General features: G+C 57.5%; 2 protein-coding genes across 2 annotated transcripts in view; both read right to left on the bottom strand.

The window, feature by feature from the left end:
- LOC100857358 (chromodomain-helicase-DNA-binding protein 8-like) overlaps window positions 1–17,964 on the bottom strand; it is a 129,196-nt gene that overhangs the window by 98,350 nt on the left and 12,882 nt on the right. The window contains exons 6-15 of the mRNA XM_046906033.1: window positions 16,422–16,616; window positions 16,253–16,321; window positions 16,083–16,138; window positions 12,953–13,070; window positions 12,770–12,853; window positions 12,489–12,626; window positions 12,278–12,399; window positions 11,924–12,167; window positions 9,365–9,541; window positions 52–195 (exon numbers count right to left, since the gene is read on the bottom strand). Of these exons, the coding sequence (XP_046761989.1) occupies window positions 52–195; window positions 9,365–9,541; window positions 11,924–12,167; window positions 12,278–12,399; window positions 12,489–12,626; window positions 12,770–12,853; window positions 12,953–13,070; window positions 16,083–16,138; window positions 16,253–16,321; window positions 16,422–16,616 (1,347 nt within the window). The remainder of the gene's footprint in view (window positions 1–51; window positions 196–9,364; window positions 9,542–11,923; window positions 12,168–12,277; window positions 12,400–12,488; window positions 12,627–12,769; window positions 12,854–12,952; window positions 13,071–16,082; window positions 16,139–16,252; window positions 16,322–16,421; window positions 16,617–17,964) is intronic.
- On the bottom strand, window positions 2,733–6,401 carry LOC121108710. The gene is made up of 2 exons (XM_040656811.2): window positions 4,786–6,401; window positions 2,733–3,665 (listed from the first exon to the last, which is right to left on the bottom strand). Exons 1-2 carry the CDS (start codon window positions 5,878–5,880, stop codon window positions 3,645–3,647), a joined length of 1,116 nt encoding a protein of 371 aa, XP_040512745.1. The 5' UTR covers window positions 5,881–6,401; the 3' UTR covers window positions 2,733–3,644.

Raw genomic sequence — 17,964 nt, 5'->3', positions numbered from 1 at the left:
CTAAAAGGGGTTTTTTGTTGTAGGGTTTTTTATAGGGGATGGTCCACTCACCTGCTCTTCCGTTTTGAGGTCGCCGAAGTCTTTGAGGAATTCGGCTTCGGAAGGGAATTGAGACGGCTCCAAGAAGTGGAGGAGGGAGAAGAGTTCCTCCACCGTGTTCTGAAGGGGGGTGCCGGTCAGCAGGACCTTGTGCTCCTGGGGGCGGGGGGGGGGCTTAAAACAGGGCTCTGACCCCATAAGTACCACCAGGGTCGGCCTGGAGGGTGTGGGGTGGCCCCACATGGCCCCAGATGTGCCAAAGGATGGCCAAAATCCCATACGGACCTTCCTAAGAGCTTCCAACCCTGACCCCATAAGCACCCCCAGGACCACCCCACGTGTCACCAAACCCAACCCAGACCCCATAAATACCACCAGCGTAGGCCTGGAGGGTGTGGGGTGGCCCCACATGGCCCCAGATGTGCCAAAGGATGGCCGAAATCCCATACAGACCTTCCTAAGAGCTTCCAACCCTGACCCCATAAACACCCCCAGGACCACCCCATAGGGCATGGGATGAACCCAGGTATCCCCAAACCCAACCCTGACCCCATAAACACCCCCAGGATCACCCCATAAACACCACTAGGATCACCCCATAAGGCATGGGATGAACCAAGATGCCCCCAAACCCAACCCTGACCCCATAAACACCCCCAGGATCACACCATAAACACCCCCAGGACAATCCTATAGGGCATGGGATGACCCCAGGTGTCCCCAGACCCAACCCTGACCCCATAAACACCCCCAGGACCATCCCATAGGGCATAGGATGACCCCAGGTGTCCCCAAACCCAACCCTGACCCCATAAATACCACCAGGGTCGGCCTGGAGGGTGTGGGGTGGCCCCACATGGCCCCAGATGTGCCAAAGGATGGCCAAAATCCCATACAGGCCTTCCTAAAGTTCTGATCCTTCCATCGATCCCAAAAGACCACAAACCCAACCCTGACCCCATAAATACCACCAGGACAATCCTATAGAGAATGGGATGACCCCAGGTGTCCCCAAACCCAACCCTGACCCCATAAACACACCCAGGATCACCCCATAAGGCATGAGAAGACTGAGATGTCCCCAGACCCAACCCTGACCCCATAAACACCCCCAGGATCACACCATAAACACCCCCAGGACAATCCCATAAGGCCTGGCATGACCCCAGGTATCCCCAAACCCAACCCTGACCCCATAAATACCACCAGGGTCAGCCTGGAGGGTGTGGGGTGGCCCCACATGGCCCCAGATGTGCCAAAGGATGGCCAAAATCCCATACAGACCTTCCTAAGAGCTTCCAACCCTGACCCCATAAACACCCCCAGGATCACACCATAAACACCCCCAGGACAATCCTATAGGGCATGGGATGACCCCAGGTGTCCCCAAACCCAACCCTGACCCCATAAACACCCCCAGGACCACCCCAGATGTCCCCAAACCCTACCCAGACCCCATAAATACCACCAGGGTCGGCCTGGAGGGTGTGGGGTGGCCCCACATGGCCCCAGATGTGCCAAAGGATGGCCAAAATCCCATACAGGCCTTCCTAAAGTTCTTCTGATGCTTCCATCCAACCCAGATGTCCCCAAACCCAACCCTGACCCCATAAACACCACTAGGATCACCCCATAAGGCATGGGATGAACCCAGATGTCCCCAAACCCAACCCTGACCCCATAAACACTCCCAGGACTACCCCCACAGGGCATGAGATGACCCCAAGTGTCCCCAAACCCAACCCTGACCCCATAAATACCACCAGGGTCGGCCTGGAGGGTGTGGGGTGGCCCCAAAGGATGGCCAAAATCCCATAGAGGCCTTCCTAAAGTTCTTCTGATGCTTCCATCGATCCCAAAAGACCACAAACCCAACCCTGACCCCATAAATACCACTACGATCACCCCATAAGGCATGGGATGAACCCAGATGTCCCCAAACCCAACCCTGACCCCATAAATATCACCAGGGTCGGCCTGGAGGCTGTGGGGTGGCCCCAAAGGATGGCCAAAATCCCATACCGGCCTTCCTAAAGTTCTTCTGATGCTTCCATCCAACCCAGATGTCCCCAAACCCAACGCAAACCCAACCCTGACCCCATAAATACCACCAGGACAATCCTATAGAGAATGGGATGACCCCAGATGTCCCCAAACCCAACCCTGACCCCATAAACATTTTAAGGACAATCCTAAAGACGATACGATGACCCAGATGTCCCCAAACCCAACCCTGACCCCATAAATACCACCAGGGTCGGCCTGGAGGGTGTGGGGTGGCCCCACATGGCCCCAGATGTGCCAAAGGATGGCCGAAATCCCATACAGACCTTCCTAAGAGCTTCCAACCCTGACCCCATAAACACCCCCAGGACCACCCCATAGGGCATGGGATGACCCCAGGTATCCCCAAACCCAACCCTGACCCCATAAACACCCCCAGGATCACCCCATAAACACCACTAGGATCACCCCATAAGGCATGGGATGAACCCACATGTCCCCAAACCCAACCCTGACCCCATAAACACCCCCAGGACCATCCCATAGGGCATGAGATGACCCCAAGTGTCCCCAAACCCAACCCTGACCCCATAAATACCACCAGGGTAGGCCTGGAGGGTGTGGGGTGGCCCCACATGGCCCCAGATGTGCCAAAGGATGGCCAAAATCCCATACAGACCTTCCTAAAGTTCTTCTGATGCTTCCATAGACCCCAAAAGACCTCAAACCCAACCCTGACCCCATAAACACCCCCAGGACCATCCCATAGGGCATAGGATGACCCCAGGTGTCCCCAAACCCAACCCTGACCCCATAAATACCACCAGGGTCGGCCTGGAGGGTGTGGGGTGGCCCCACATGGCCCCAGATGTGCCAAAGGATGGCCAAAATCCCATACAGGCCTTCCTAAAGTTCTGATCCTTCCATCGATCCCAAAAGACCACAAACCCAACCCTGACCCCATAAATACCACCAGGACAATCCTATAGAGAATGGGATGACCCCAGGTGTCCCCAAACCCAACCCTGACCCCATAAACACACCCAGGATCACCCCATAAGGCATGAGAAGACTGAGATGTCCCCAGACCCAACCCTGACCCCATAAACACCCCCAGGATCACCCCATAGGGCATGGGATGACCCCAGGTATCCCCAAACCCAACCCAGACCCCATAAATACCACCAGCGTTGGCCTGGAGGGTGTGGGGTGGCCCCAAAGGATGGCCAAGATCCCATACAGACCTCCCAAAAGTTCTGATCCTTCCATCGATCCCAAAAGACCAGAAACCCAACCCTGACCCCATAAACACCCCCAGGATCACCCCATAAGGCATGGGATGACCCCAGGTGTCCCCAAACCCAACCCAGACCCCATAAACACCCCCAGGACCATCCCATAGGGCATGGGATGACCCCAGGTGTCCCCAAACCCAACCCTGACCCCATAAACACCCCCAGGACTACCCCCACAGGGCATGAGATGACCCCAAGTGTCCCCAAACCCAACCCAGATCCCATAAATACCACCAGGGTCGGCCTGGAGGGTGTGGGGTGGCCTCACGTGTCCCAAAGGATGGCCAAAATCCCATACAGACCTTCCTAAGAGCTTCCAACCCTGACCCCATAAGCACCCCCAGGACCACCCCAGGTGTCACCAAACCCAACCCAGACCCCATAAATACCACCAGCGTCGGCCTGGAGGGTGTGGGGTGGCCCCACATGTGCCAAAGGATGGCCAAAATCCCATACAGACCTTCCTAAAGTTCTGATCCTTCCATCGATCCCAAAAGACCACAAACCCAACCCTGACCCCATAAACACCACTAGGATCACCCCATAAGGCATGGGATGAACCCAGATGTCCCCAAACCCAACCCTGACCCCATAAACACCCCCAGGACCATCCCATAAGGCCTGGGATGACCCCAGGTATCCCCAAACCCAACCCTGACCCCATAAACACCCCCAGGACCATCCCATACGGCATGGGATGACCCCAGGTGTCCCCAAACCCAACCCTGACCCCATAAATACCACCAGGGTCGGCCTGGAGGGTGTGGGGTGGCCCCACATGGCCCCAGATGTGCCAAAGGATGGCCAAAATCCCATACAGACCTTCCTAAGAGCTTCCAACCCTGACCCCATAAACACTTTCAGGACAATCCTATAGACAATGGGATGAACCCAGATGTCCTAAAAGACAACCCTGACCCCATAAACACCCCAAGGACAATCCTATAGAGAATGGGATGACCCCAGGTGTCCCCAAACCCAACCCTGACCCCATAAACACCCCCAGGATCACCCCATAAACACCCCCAGGATCACCCCATAAGGCCTGGGATGACCCCAGGTATCCCCAAACCCAACCCTGACCCCATAAACACCCCCAGGACCATCCCATAGGGCATGGGATGACCCCAGGTGTCTCCAAACCCAACCCTGACCCCATAAATACCACCAGGGTCAGCCTGGAGGGTGTGGGGTGGCCCCACATGGCCCCAGATGTGCCAAAGGATGGCCAAAATCCCATACAGGCCTTCCTAAAGTTCTTCTCATGCTTCCATTGATCCCAAAAGACCACAAACCCAACCCTGACCCCATAAATACCACCAGGACAATCCTATAGAGAATGGGATGACCCCAGGTGTCCCCAAACCCAACCCTGACCCCATAAACACACCCAGGATCACCCCATAAGGCATGAGAAGACCGAGATGTCCCCAGACCCAACCCTGACCCCATAAACACCCCCAGGACCACCCCATAGGGCATGGGATGACCCCAGGTGTCCCCAAACCCAACCCTGACCCCATAAACACCCCCAGGACCATCCCATAGGGCATGGGATGACCCCAGGTGTCACCAAACCCAACCCTGACCCCATAAATACCACCAGGGTCGGCCTGGAGGGTGTGGGGTGGCCCCACATGGCCCCAGATGTGCCAAAGGATGGCCAAAATCCCATGCAGGCCTTCCTAAAGTTCTGATCCTTCCATCGATCCCAAAAGACCACAAACCCAACCCTGACCCCATAAATACCACCAGGATCTCCCCATAGGGCATGGGATGACCCCAGGTATCCCCAAACCCAACCCTGACCCCATAAACACCCCCAGGACCACCCCATAGGGCATGGGATGACCCCAGGTGTCCCCAAACCCAACCCTGACCCCATAAACACCCCCAGGACTACCCCACAGGGCATGAGATGACCCCAGACGTCCCCAAACCCAACCCAGACCCCATAAATACCACCAGGGTCGGCCTGGAGGGTGTGGGGTGGCCTCACGTGTCCCAAAGGATGGCCAAAATCCCATACAGACCTCCCAAAGGTTCTGATCCTTCCATTGATCCCAAAAGACCACAAACCCAACCCTGACCCCATAAACACCCCCAGGATCACCCCATACGGCCTGGGATGACCCCAGGTGTCCCCAAACCCAACCCTGACCCCATAAATACCACCAGGACCATCCCATAGGGCATGGGATAACCCCAGGTGTCCCCAAACCCAACCCTGACCCCATAAACACCCCCAGGACCATCCCATAGGGCATGGGATGACCCCAGGTGTCCCCAAACCCAACCCTGACCCCATAAACACCCCCAGGACCACCCCATAGGGCATAGGATGACCCCAGGTGTCCCCAGACCCAACCCTGACCCCATAAATACCACCAGGGTCGGCCTGGAGGGTGTGGGGTGGCCCCAAAGGATGGCCAAAATCCCATACAGGCCTTCCTAAAGTTCTTCTGATGCTTCCATCGACCCCAAAAGACCTCAAACCCAACCCTGACCCCATAAACACCACTAGGATCACCCCATAAGGCATGGGATGAACCCAGATGTCCCAAAAGACAACCCAGACCCTATAAACACTTTAAGGACAATCCTAATGACGATGGGATGACCCAGATGTCCCCAAACCCAACCCAGACCCCATAAACACCCCCCCACCACCCCATAGGGCATCTCCTCACCCACCTACCACCCCATAGGGTTCTTCCTTCACCCCATAGGACATCTCCTCACCCCCATACCACCCCATAGGGTTCTTCCTCCACCCCATAGCGCCCCATAGTGCATCTCCTCACCCCCATACCGCCCCATAGGGCACCTCCTCACCCACCTACCACCCCATAGGGTTCTTCCTTCACCTTATACGGCATTTCCTCACCCCATAGCGCCCCATAGGACATCTCCTCACCCCATACCGCCCCATAAGGCATCTCCTCACCCCCATACCGCCCCATAGGATTCTTCCTTCACCCCATAGGGCATCTCCTCACCCCATAGCGCCCCATAGGACATCTCCCCCCCCCCCCCCAATACCAGGTCCATGTGCTTGAGGCTGTCCATAGGGCATCGCATCACCCCCATATCGCCCCATAGGGCCTTTCCTCACCCCCATACCGCCCCATAGGGTTCTTCCTTCACCCCATAGGACATCTCCTCAACCCATAGCACCCCATAGGGCATCTCCTCACCCCCCCACCACCCCATAGGGCATCTCCTCACCCCCATACCACCCCATAGGGTTCTTCCTCCACCCTCTACCACCCCATAGGACATCTCCTCACCCCATAGCGCCCCATAGGACATCTCCTCACCCCCATACCGCCCCATAGGGCATCTCCTCACCCCCATACCGCCCCATAGGGCATCTCCTCACCCCATACCACCCCATAGGGCCTTTCCTCACCCCCATACCGCCCCATAGGGTTCTTCCTTCAACCCATAGGGCATCTCCTCACCCCCATACCACCTCATAAGGCATCTCTTCACCCCCCTACCACACTATAGGGTTCTTCCTCCACCCCATACCGCCCCATAGGACATCTCCCCCCCCCCAATACCAGGTCCATGTGCTTGAGGCTGTCCATAGGGCATCTCCTCACCCCCATACCGCCCCATAGGGCATCTCCTCACCCCATACCACCCCATAGGGCATCTCCTCACCCCCATACCACCCCATAGGGTTCTTCCTCCACCCCATACCGACTCATAGGGCATTTCCTCAACCCATAGCGCCCCATAGGGCCTTTCCTCAGTCCCATACCGCCCCATAGGGTTCTTCCTTCACCCCAAAGGGCATCTCCTCACCCCCATACCGCCCCATAGGGCATCTCCTCACCCCCATACCGCCCCATAGGGTTCTTCCTCCACCCCATCACCTCGTAGGTCATCTCTTCACCCCCCTACCACCCCATAGGGTTCTTCCTCCACCCCATACCGCCCCATAGGACATCTCCTCACCCCATAGCGCCCCATAGGACATCTCCCCCCCCCCAATACCAGGTCCATGTGCTTGAGGCTGTCCATAGGGCATCTCCTCACCCCCATACCGCCCCATAGGGCATCTCCTCACCCCCATACCGCCCCATAGGGCCTTTCCTCACCCCCATACCGCCCCATAGGGTTCTTCCTTCACCCCATAGGACATCTCCTCACCCCATAGCGCCCCATAGGACATCTCCCCCCCCCCAATACCAGGTCCATGTGCTTGAGGCTGTCCATAGGGCATCTCCTCACCCCCATACCGCCCCATAGGGCCTTTCCTCACCCCCATACCGCCCCATAGGGTTCTTCCTTCACCCCAAAGGGCATCTCCTCACCCCCATAGCGCCCCATAGGGCATCTCCTCACCCCCATACCGCCCCATAGGGCATCTCCTCACCCCCCCACCACCCCATAGTGCATCTCCTCTCCCCCATACCACCCCATAGGGTTCTTCCTCCACCCCATCACCTCGTAGGTCATCTCTTCACCCCCCTACCACACTATAGGGTTCTTCCTCCACCCCATACCACCCCATAGGGCATGTCCTCACCCCATAGCGCCCCATAGGACATCTCCCCCCCCCCCCAATACCAGGTCCATGTGCTTGAGGCTGTCCATAGGGCATCTCCTCACCCCCATACCACCCCATAGGGTTCTTCCTCCACCCCATAGGGCATCTCCTCCCCCCATACCGCCCCACAGGCCATCTCCTCACCCCATAGCGCCCCATAGGGCATCTCCTCACCCCCATACCGCCCCATAGGGCCTTTCCTCACCCCCATACCACCCCATAGGGTTCTTCCTCCACCCTCTACCACCCCATAGGGCATCTCCTCACCCCATAGCGCCCCATAGGACATCTCCTCACCCCCATACCACCTCATAAGGCATCTCTTCACCCCCCTACCACCCCATAGGGTTCTTCCTCCACCCCATACCGCCCCATAGGGCATCTCCTCACCCCCCCACCACCCCATAGGACATCTCCTCACCCCATAGCGCCCCATAGGACCTCTCCCCCCCCCCAATACCAGGTCCATGTGCTTGAGGCTGTCCATAGGGCATCTCCTCACCCCCATACCACCCCATAGGGTTCTTCCTCCACCCCATAGGGCATCTCCTCCCCCCATACCGCCCCACAGGCCATCTCCTCACCCCATAGCGCCCCATAGGGCCTTTCCTCAGTCCCATACCACCCCATAGGGCCTTTCCTCACCCCCATACCGCCCCATAGGGTTCTTCCTTCACCCCATAGGACATCTCCTCACCCCATAGCGCCCCATAGGACATCTCCCCCCCCCGAATACCAGGTCCATGTGCTTGAGGCTGTCCATAGGGCATCGCATCACCCCCATACCGCCCCATAGGGTTCTTCCTTCACCCCATAGGGCATGTCCTCACCCCATAGCGCCCCATAGGACATCTCCCCCCCCCCAATACCAGGTCCATGTGCTTGAGGCTGTCCATAGGGCATCTCCTCACCCCCATACCGCCCCATAGGGCATCTCCTCACCCCCATACCGCCCCATAGGGTTCTTCCTTCACCCCATAGGGCATCTCCTCAACTCATACCACCCCATAGGGCCTTTCCTCACCCCCATACCATCCCATAGGGTTCTTCCTCCGACCCATACCACCCCATAGGGCATCTCCTCACCCCATAGCGCCCCATAGGGCCTTTCCTCACCCCCATACCGCCCCATAGGGTTCTTCCTTCACCCCATAGGGCATCTCCTCACCCCCATACCACCTCATAAGGCATCTCTTCACCCCCCTACCACACTATAGGGTTCTTCCTCCACCCCATACCGCCCCATAGGACATCTCCTCACCCCATAGCGCCCCATAGGACATCTCCCCCCCCCAAAACCAGGTCCATGTGCTTGAGGCTGTCCATAGGGCATCTCCTCACCCCCATACCGCCCCATAGGGTTCTTCCTTCACCCCATAGGGCATCTCCTCACCCCCCCACCACCCCATAGGACATCTCCTCACCCCATAGCGCCCCATAGGACATCTCCCCCCCCCCCCAATACCAGGTCCATGTGCTTGAGGCTGTCCAGCAGTTTGCAGTTGCGGTTCTTGAGGCGGTGCGCCTCGTCGATGATAACGCAGCGCCATTCGATCTCGCGCAGCTCCGGGCAGTCGGAAAGGATCATCTCAAAGGTGGTGATCAGAGCGTCGAATTTGTAAGCGCCGGGGATCAGACGACCCTAAAAGACCACCCCAAAATCAGCACCGGGGTTGCCGGGACCCCATTAAAGACAACAGTGGGGTTTTCTCAAGGTTTAGGGTCGTCCCCCACCCCCTTCGTCCCACTGTTGGGTTTCATTGCCCTCTGCGCTGTCCTCCACCTTTAGGAAGACCTCAAAGGATCTTTATGGGGGCATTTATGGGGTTTTAATGCGGTTTTTGTGGGGTTTTGAGCCTCCTTATTGTCCCCCTGAGCTGTCCTCCACCTTCACAAGGATCTGAAAGGGTTTTATGGGGGCATTTATGGGGTTCTAATGGGGTTTTTGTGGGGTTTTGAGCCTTCTTATCATCCCCCTGAGCTGTCCTCCCTCTTTAGGAGGATCTCAAAGGGTTTTATGGGGGCATTTATGGGGTTCTAATGGGGTTTTTGTGGGGTTTTGAGCCTCCTTATCCTCCCCTGCGTTGACCTCCACCTTCAGGAGGATCTGAAAGGGTTTTATGGGGGCATTTATGGGGTTTTTGTGGGGTTTTGAGCCTCCTTATCATACCCCTGCACTGTGCTCCACCTTTAAGAGGATCTGAAAGGGTTTTTATGGGCATTGTAAGCACCGGGGATCAGAAGACCCTAAAAGACCACCCCAAAATCAGCACCGGGGTTGCCGGGACCCCATTAAAGACAACAGTGGGGTTTTCTCAAGGTTTAGGGTCGTCGTCCCCCCCCTTCGTCCCACTGTTGGTTTTCATTGCCCTCTGCGCTGTCCTCCACCTTTAGGAGGATCTCAAAGGGTTTTTATAGGATATTTATGGGGTTTTTATGGGGTTTTGAGCCTCCTTATCGTCCCCCTGCACTGTCCTCCACCTTTAGGAAGACCTCAAAGGATCTTTATGGGGGCATTTATGGGGTTTTAATGGGGTCTTTGTGGGGTTTTGAGCCTCCTTATTGTCCCCCTGCGCTGTCCTCCACCTTCAGGAGGATCTCAAAGGGTTTTTATGGGGGCATTTATGGGGTTTTAATGGGGTTTTTGTGGGGTTTTGAGCCTCCTTATCCTCCCCTGCGTTGACCTCCACCTTCAGGAGGATCTCAAAGGGTTTTATGAGGGCATTTATGGGGTTTTTGTGGGGTTTTGAGCCTCCTTATCATCCCCCTGCGCTGTGCTCCACCTTTAAGAGGATCTGAAAGGGTTTTTATGGGCATTGTAAGCACCGGGGATCAGAAGACCCTAAAAGACCACCCCAAAATCAGCACCGGGGTTGCCGGGACCCCATTAAAGACAACAGTGGGGTTTTCTTAAGGTTTAGGGTCGTCGTCCCCCCCCTTCGTCCCACTGTTGGTTTTCATTGCCCTCTGCGCTGTCCTCCACCTTTAAGAAGACCTCAAAGGATCTTTATGGGGGCATTTATGGGGTTTTAATGCGGTTTCTGTGGGGTTTTGAGCCTCCTTATTGTCCCCCTGCACTGTCCTCCACCTTCACAAGGATCTGAAAGGGTTTTATGGGGGGTTTTATGGGGTTTTTGTGGGGTTTTGAGCCTCCTTATCATCCCCCTACTCTGTCCTCCACCTTCACGAGGATCTCAAAGGCTTTTTATGGGGGCATTTATGGGGTGTTTATGGGGTCTTTGTGGGGTTTTGAGCCTTCTTATCATCCCCCTGCGTTGTCCTCCACCTTCACGAGGATCTCAAAGGGTTTTTATGGGGGTATTTATGGGGTTTTAATGGGGTTTTTGTGGGGTTTTGTGCCTTCTTATCACCCCCCTGCGCTGTCCTCCACCTTCACGAGGATCTCAAAGGGTTTTTATGGGGGTATTTATGGGGTCTTTGTGGGGTTTTGAGCCTTCTTATCACCCCCTTGTGCTGTCCTCCACCATTAGGAGGATCTCAAAGGGTCTTAATGGGGGCATTTATGGGCTTCTAATGGGGTTTTAATGGGGTTTTGAGCCTTCTTATCATCCCCCTGAGCTGTCCTCCATCTTTAGGAGGATCTCAAAGGGTCTTTATGGGGGTATTTATGGGGTTTTATGGGGTTTCTGTGGGGTTTTGAGCCTTCTTATCCCCCTGCGCTGTCCTCCACCTTCACGAGGATCTCAAAGGGTTTTATGGGGGCATTTATGGGGTGTTTATGGAGTTTTTGTGGGGTTTGGAGCCTGCTTGTCATCCCCCCCTCGCTGACCTTCAGCCTCACAAGTACTAAAAGGGCTTTTTATGGGACATTCGCGGGGCTTTTATAGGTTTTTGATCCCCTTCTTCCCCCCTCGCTCTGATCTGGAAAGAACCGAAGGCTCATAGGGTCCTTGTGGGTTATTCACAGCGATTCCCACTCCCGTATCACCCGTGCTGGTAAGAAATCCTAAAAAGGCCTTTTTTTGGGGGGGGTTTTTATGGGGTTTCCCCCCTCCCCTCTTACCCTGGAATCCTTGCAGTACATCTCATACTGCTGGATCATCTGCCTGGAAGCCAGGCTGCCGTGATAAACGATGCTGTTCATCTCGGTCCACGTGTTGAATTCCCTTTCCCAGTTGGTGATGGTGGAGAGGGGGGCGATGACGAGGAAAGGCCCCCGGATGCCCACGTTGGATACCTCCTGCAGGAAGGCGATGGACTGGATGGTTTTCCCCAAACCCATCTCGTCGGCCAGGATGCAGTTTTGCCTACGGTGGGGGTGTGGGGGGGGGGGGAGGAAAACAACGGGGTGGGTTGAGGAGGGTTTGTCGGGATGGGGGGGGGTGACAATGACACCGTCACCGTCGCCTCCACTCGCCTGTTGTACCAGTTGAACAGCAACCAGTTGACCCCTTCCAGTTGGTACTCGCGGAGCTGGTTGTGGTTTTTGTACTCGTGGGATAGCTCCAGCTTCTTCCAAGAGCCGGCTTGGGGTCGGGGCTGGGGGGCAGGAGGGGGGGTTATAGGGGGGTTATGGGGTGGGGTGTTGGCGTGGTTTGGACATAGGGGGAAAAGGGGGGGATGCCCACCAAGCGTTTGAGCTCGGGGTGGCGAGCTTGGATGCGTTTGAACTCGCCGATCTTCCCCTCGTCCACGTCCTCCTTCAGCTCCCACGTGCTGTCCTCGTAAGGGAGGGAGCACCACTTGACCAGGTAATAAACCACGGGCTGAGAGGCGGGGATAAAAAGGGGAGGGGGTATTAAAACAGAGGGGGGCGTGGGGGCGGCGCTTATAGGGCCGTGTGTGCGCCCCCCACCCCCCTCTCTACCCCACTTCTACCCCAACCCCCCTCTCTCCATCCCACACTCACCTCCCCGTTGTCCTTATCGACGCTGTGCGACTCATCCAAGATGCGATCCACCTCCACGTAGTCGGGGTTGAAGGGCTCCTCGTCCTTTTTAGGGTAAGATAAAGGGGGGGGGGAAGGAGGATGAGGACCCCCCCCAGTTTTTAAGCCCTCGCCCTATAGGGGGAGGGACCCCGGGGGCGTCACCTCGTGGAAGAAGTGGCGCATCTGCGTCATTTTGGTCTTGAAGCGCTTCAGCTTCTGGTGGATCCTTTTGTCCTTCTCCAGCTGGTCGATGGTGGCCCACTCGCAGTGCAGATAGGAGCTGTGGGGCGGGGGGGGGGGGGGGGGGGAGTCAACACCTCCCCTCCCCCGTGGGGGACCCCAAAGCTGACCCCAATTTGGGGTGAGAAGGAAGCGGGATGGCTGGGAAGGGGGGGGGGTGGCCACAAAGGGATGGGGAGGATCACAAAGGGACGTGGAGGACTCCAAAGGGACGTGGAGGATCTCAAAGGGAGGACCCCAAAGGGAGGACCCCAAAGGGAGGACCCCAAAGGGAACGTGGGGGATCCCAAAGGGAGGAACCCAAAGGGATGTGGGGGATCCCAAAGGGACGTGGAGGACCCCAAAGGGAACGTGGGGGACCCCAAAGGGGGGATCCCAAAGGGGGGACCCCAAAGGGACGTGGAGGACCCCAAAGGGGGAACCCCAAAGGGAACGTGGATGACCCCAAAGGAAACGTGGGGGACCTCAAAGGGAAAGTGGGGGATCCCAAAGGGGGGGGTGGGGGACCCCAAAGGGGGGACCCCAAAGGGACGTGGAGGACCCCAAAAGGGACGTGGAGGACCCCAAAAGGGGGGGGTGGGGGACCACAAATGGACATGGAGGATCCCAAAGGGACGTGGAGGATCTCAAAGGAAACGTGGAGGATCCCAAAGGGATGTGGGAGACCCCAAAGGGGGGGTGGGGGACCCCAAAGGGAGGACCCCAAAGGGACGTGGGGGACCCCAAAGGGACGTGGGGGACCCCAAAGGGGGAACCCCAAAGGGAATGTGGGGGACCCCAAAGGGGGAACCCCAAAGGGAATGTGGGGGACCCCAAAGGGAACGTGGGGGATCCCAAAGGGAGGACCCCAAAGGGAGGACCCCAAAGGGATGTGGGGGACCCCAAAGGGAGGACCCCAAAGGGACATGGAGGACCCCAAAGGGGGAACCCCAAAGGGAATGTGGGGGACCCCAATGGGACGTGGAGGATCTCAAAGAGAACGTGGGGGATCCCAAAGGGAACGTGGAGGATCCCAAAGGGGGGGGTGAGGGACCCCAAAGGGAGGAACCCAAAGGGAGGACCCCAAAGGGATGTGGAGGACCCCAAAGGGAGGACCCCAAAGGGACATGGAGGACCCCGAAGGGGGAACCCCAAAGGGACATGGAGGACCCCGAAGGGGGAACCCCAAAGGGAATGTGGGGGACCCCAATGGGACGTGGAGGATCTCAAAGAGAACGTGGGGGATCACAAAGGGACGTGGAGGACCCCAAAGGGAATGTGGGGGATCCCAAAGGGACATGGAGGACCCCAAAGGGGGAACCCCAAAGGTAATGTGGGGGACCCCAATGGGACGTGGAGGATCCCAAAGGGACGTGGAGGACTCCAAAGGGAATGTGGGGGACCCCAAAGGGAGGAACCCAAAGGGATGTGGGGGACCCCAAAGGGAACGTGGGGGATCCCAAAGGGAGGAACCCAAAGGGATGTGGAGGATCCCAAAGGGACGTGGAGGACCCCAAAAGGAGGACCCCAAAGGGAATGTGGGGGACCCCAAAGGGAACGTGGGGGACCCCAAAGGAAACGTGGAGGACCTCAAAGGGAAAGTGGGGGATCCCAAAGGGGGGGTGGGGGACCCCAAAGGGAATGTGGGGGACCTCAAAGGGAACATGGGAGATCCCAAAGGGAGGACCCCAATGGGACGTGGAGGACCCCAAAGGGATGTGGGGGACCCCAAAGGGACGTGGGGGACCCCAAAGGGAACGTGGGGGATCTCAAAGGGAGGACCCCAAACGGAGGACCCCAATGGGACGTGGAAGACCCCAAAGGGAACGTGGGGGATCCCAAAGGGAGGAACCCAAAGGGATGTGGGGGATCCCAAAGGGACGTGGAGGACCCCAAAGGGAAAGTGGAGGATCCCAAAGGGGGGATCCCAAAGGGGGGACCCCAAAGGGACGTGGAGGACCCCAAAGGGGGAACCCCAAAGGGACGTGGGGGACCCCAAAGGGAACGTGGGGGACCCCAAAGGAAACGTGGGGGATCCCAAAGGGGGGGTGGGGGACCCCAAAGGGGGGATCCCAAAGGGATGTGGAGAACCCCAAAGGGAGGACCCCAAAGGGACGTGGGGGACCCCAAAGGGAGGAACCCAAAGGGATGTGGGGGATCCCAAAGGGACGTGGAGGACCCCAAAGGGAACGTGGGGGACCCCAAAGGGAAAGTGGGGGACCCCAAAGGGAGGACCCCAAAGGGAACGTGGAGGATCCCAAAGGGAGGAACCCAAAGGGATGTGGGGGATCCCAAAGGGACGTGGAGGACCCCAAAGGGAACGTGGAGGACCCCAAAGGGAACGTGGAGGACCCCAAAGGGGGAACCCCAAAGGGACGTGGGGGACCCCAAAGGGAACGTGGGGGACCCCAAAGGGAGGATCCCAAAGGGAGGACCCCAAAGGGATGTGGAGAACCCCAAAGGGAGGACCCCAAAGGGACGTGGGGGACCCCGAAGGGGGAACCCCAAAGAGAATGTGGGGGACCCCAAAGGGACGTGGAGGATCCCAAAGGGAACGCGGAGGATCCCAAAGGGAGGACCCCAAAGGGACGTGGGGGATCCCAAAGGGAATGTGGGGGACCTCAAAGGGAACGTGGGGGACCCCAAAGGGAGGACCCCAAAGGGAGGACCCCAAAGGGAGGACCCCAAAGGGATGTGGAGGACCCCAAAGGGAGGAACCCAAAGGGAATGTGGGGGAACCCAAAGGGAGGATCCCAAAGGGGGGGTGGGGGACCCCAAAGGGGGGGTGGGGGACCCCAAAGGGGGGGTGGGGGACCCCAAAGGGAGGACCCCAAAGGGACATGGAGGACCCCAAAGGGAACGTGGGGGATCCCAAAGGGACGTGGAGGACCCCAAAGGGGGGGGTGGGGGACCCCAAAGGGGGGACCCCAAAGGGACATGGAGGACCCCAAAGGGAGGACCCCAAAGGGATTTGGGACGTCCTACAGCAACGTGAAGCCCCCGAATGGATGCGGAGACCCCGAAGAGACACAGAGAACCCAAGAGGGTCCCACAGACCCCGCAAACCACTCACTAATTCTTATATTTGACGAAGAACTCCTCCGACTCCGTGAACTGCCCCGATGGGAGCTGCAGAGAGGAGCAAATGGGGACGTTAACATCGGGCAGAAGACCCTCCTCCTCCCCCAACCCATGGGGTCGTCCTGAAGGGGGGGTGGGAGGGGGGAAGGGGGGGTCCCTCACCTCCTTTTTGACCACCCTCATGGACAGGACTTTGTCCACGATGGCCGCGTCCTCCTCGCTGGGGTTCTCCTGGAAACGAGGTGGAAAATTGAAGCCAAAATAAAGGCAAAATAAAGAAAAAACCAAGAGGAGAAGACGAAGGACGGGGAAGAGGAAGACCCCCCCCTACCACAAAAAATTGCATGGAGGGTAACGTTTCCCCTTCCGGCTCCGGTTCTGGGGCGGGGGGTTGTGGGGCTGGGGGCTGCTCGGAGCGTACGGGCCCCGTAACGTCCAGCTCTTCATCTTCCTCATCGTCAGTGATCTTGATGTCCAAATCCTCGGTGTACTTCTTGCGTTTGACTTGGCGGTTCGACCGTCGCTTCTGCAGGGGGAGGGAAGCGAAAGGATGTGGGTTTTGGGGGGGGGGGTGGGGGGTAAAAGGTCACTATATGGGGGGCTTCGCTGGCGTGGGGTCAGAGGTGGGGGTCAGTGAGGACTGAAGTTGAGGACTGAGAGGAGAAAAGTTGGGGTGAGTGGGAGAGGGGGAACAAAAAAGCTGAAAGGTGGGGTTGCGGAGGCTGAAAGTTGGGGGTCAACGAGGCAAAAAGGTGGGGGCGTGGAGGCATAAAGTTGGGGGTCAACGAGGCCAAAAGTTGGGGGTCAACGAGGCATAAAGTTGGGGGTCAACGAGGCATAAAGTTGGGGGTCAACGAGGCCCAAAGGTTGGGGGTCAACGCGGCACAAAGGTTGGGGGTCAACGAGGCCCAAAGGTTGGGGGTCAACGAGGCCCAAAGGTTGGGGGTCAACGCGGCCCAAAGGTTGGGGTCCAATGGTTGAGGTCAATAAGGGCCAAAGATTGGGGTCATGGAGGCCAAAATTTGGGGTCACGGAGGCATAAAGTTGGGGGTCAACGAGGCCAAAAGTTGGGGGTCAACGAGGCCAAAAGTTGGGGGTCAACGAGGCCAAAAGTTGGGGGTCAACAAAGCCCAAAAGTTGGGGTCAAGAAAGCCAAAAGTTGGGGTCAAGAAAGCCAAAAGTTGGGGGTCAATGAGGCCCAAAGGTTGGGGACAACAAAGCCCAAAAGTTGGGGTCAAGAAAGGCCAAAGTTGGGGTCCAATGGTTGAGGTCAATAAGGCCCAAAGGTTGGGGTCATGGAGGCCAAAATTTGGGGTCACGGAGGCCTAAAGTTGGGGGTCAACGAGGCCAAAAGTTGGGGACAACGAAGCCCAAAAGATGGGGTCCAATGGTTGAGGTCAATAAGGCCTAAAGGTTGGGGTCATGGAGGCCAAAATTTGGGGTAACGAGGCCCAAATTTGGGGCCAATAAAGCCAGGATTTGGGGTCATGGGGGCCCAAAAGTTGCGGACGACAAGGCCCAAAGGTTGGGGTCAGGGAGGCCAAAATTTGGGGTCATGGAGGCCTAAAGTTGGGGGTCAACGCGGCCCAAAGGTTGGGGTCCAATGGTTGAGGTCAATAAGGCCCAAAGATTGGGGTCAGGGAGGCCAAAATTTGGGGTCATGGAGGCCCAAAGGTTGGGGTCAATAAGGCCAAAATTTGGGGTCAAGAAAGCCGAAAGTTGGGGTCCAATGGTTGAGGTCAATAATGGTCAAAGGTTGGGGTCAACGAGGCCAAAATTTGGGGCCAATAAAGCCAGGATTTGGGGTCATGGGGGCCCAATGGTTGAGGTCAATAAGGCCCAAAGATTGGGGTCAGGGAGGCCAAAATTTGGGG

This window comes from Gallus gallus (assembly GCF_016699485.2).
Source record: "Gallus gallus isolate bGalGal1 chromosome 35 unlocalized genomic scaffold, bGalGal1.mat.broiler.GRCg7b 35_unloc1, whole genome shotgun sequence".
NCBI lineage: Eukaryota > Metazoa > Chordata > Aves > Galliformes > Phasianidae > Gallus > Gallus gallus.
The sequence above is the reverse complement of the archived record's forward strand: the minus strand, read 5'-3'. Positions and strand labels throughout refer to the sequence as shown.

Coding starts and splice junctions, on each gene's coding strand:
- LOC121108710 (XM_040656811.2), bottom strand. CDS start 5,880: ATGCCTTATGGGGTGATCCTAGTGGTGTTTATGGGGTCAGGGTTGGGT. Junction 3,666..4,785: donor GTCCTGGGGGTGTTTATGGG/GTCAGGGTTGGG, acceptor GGTGCTTATGGG/GTCAGGGTTGGAAGCTCTTA.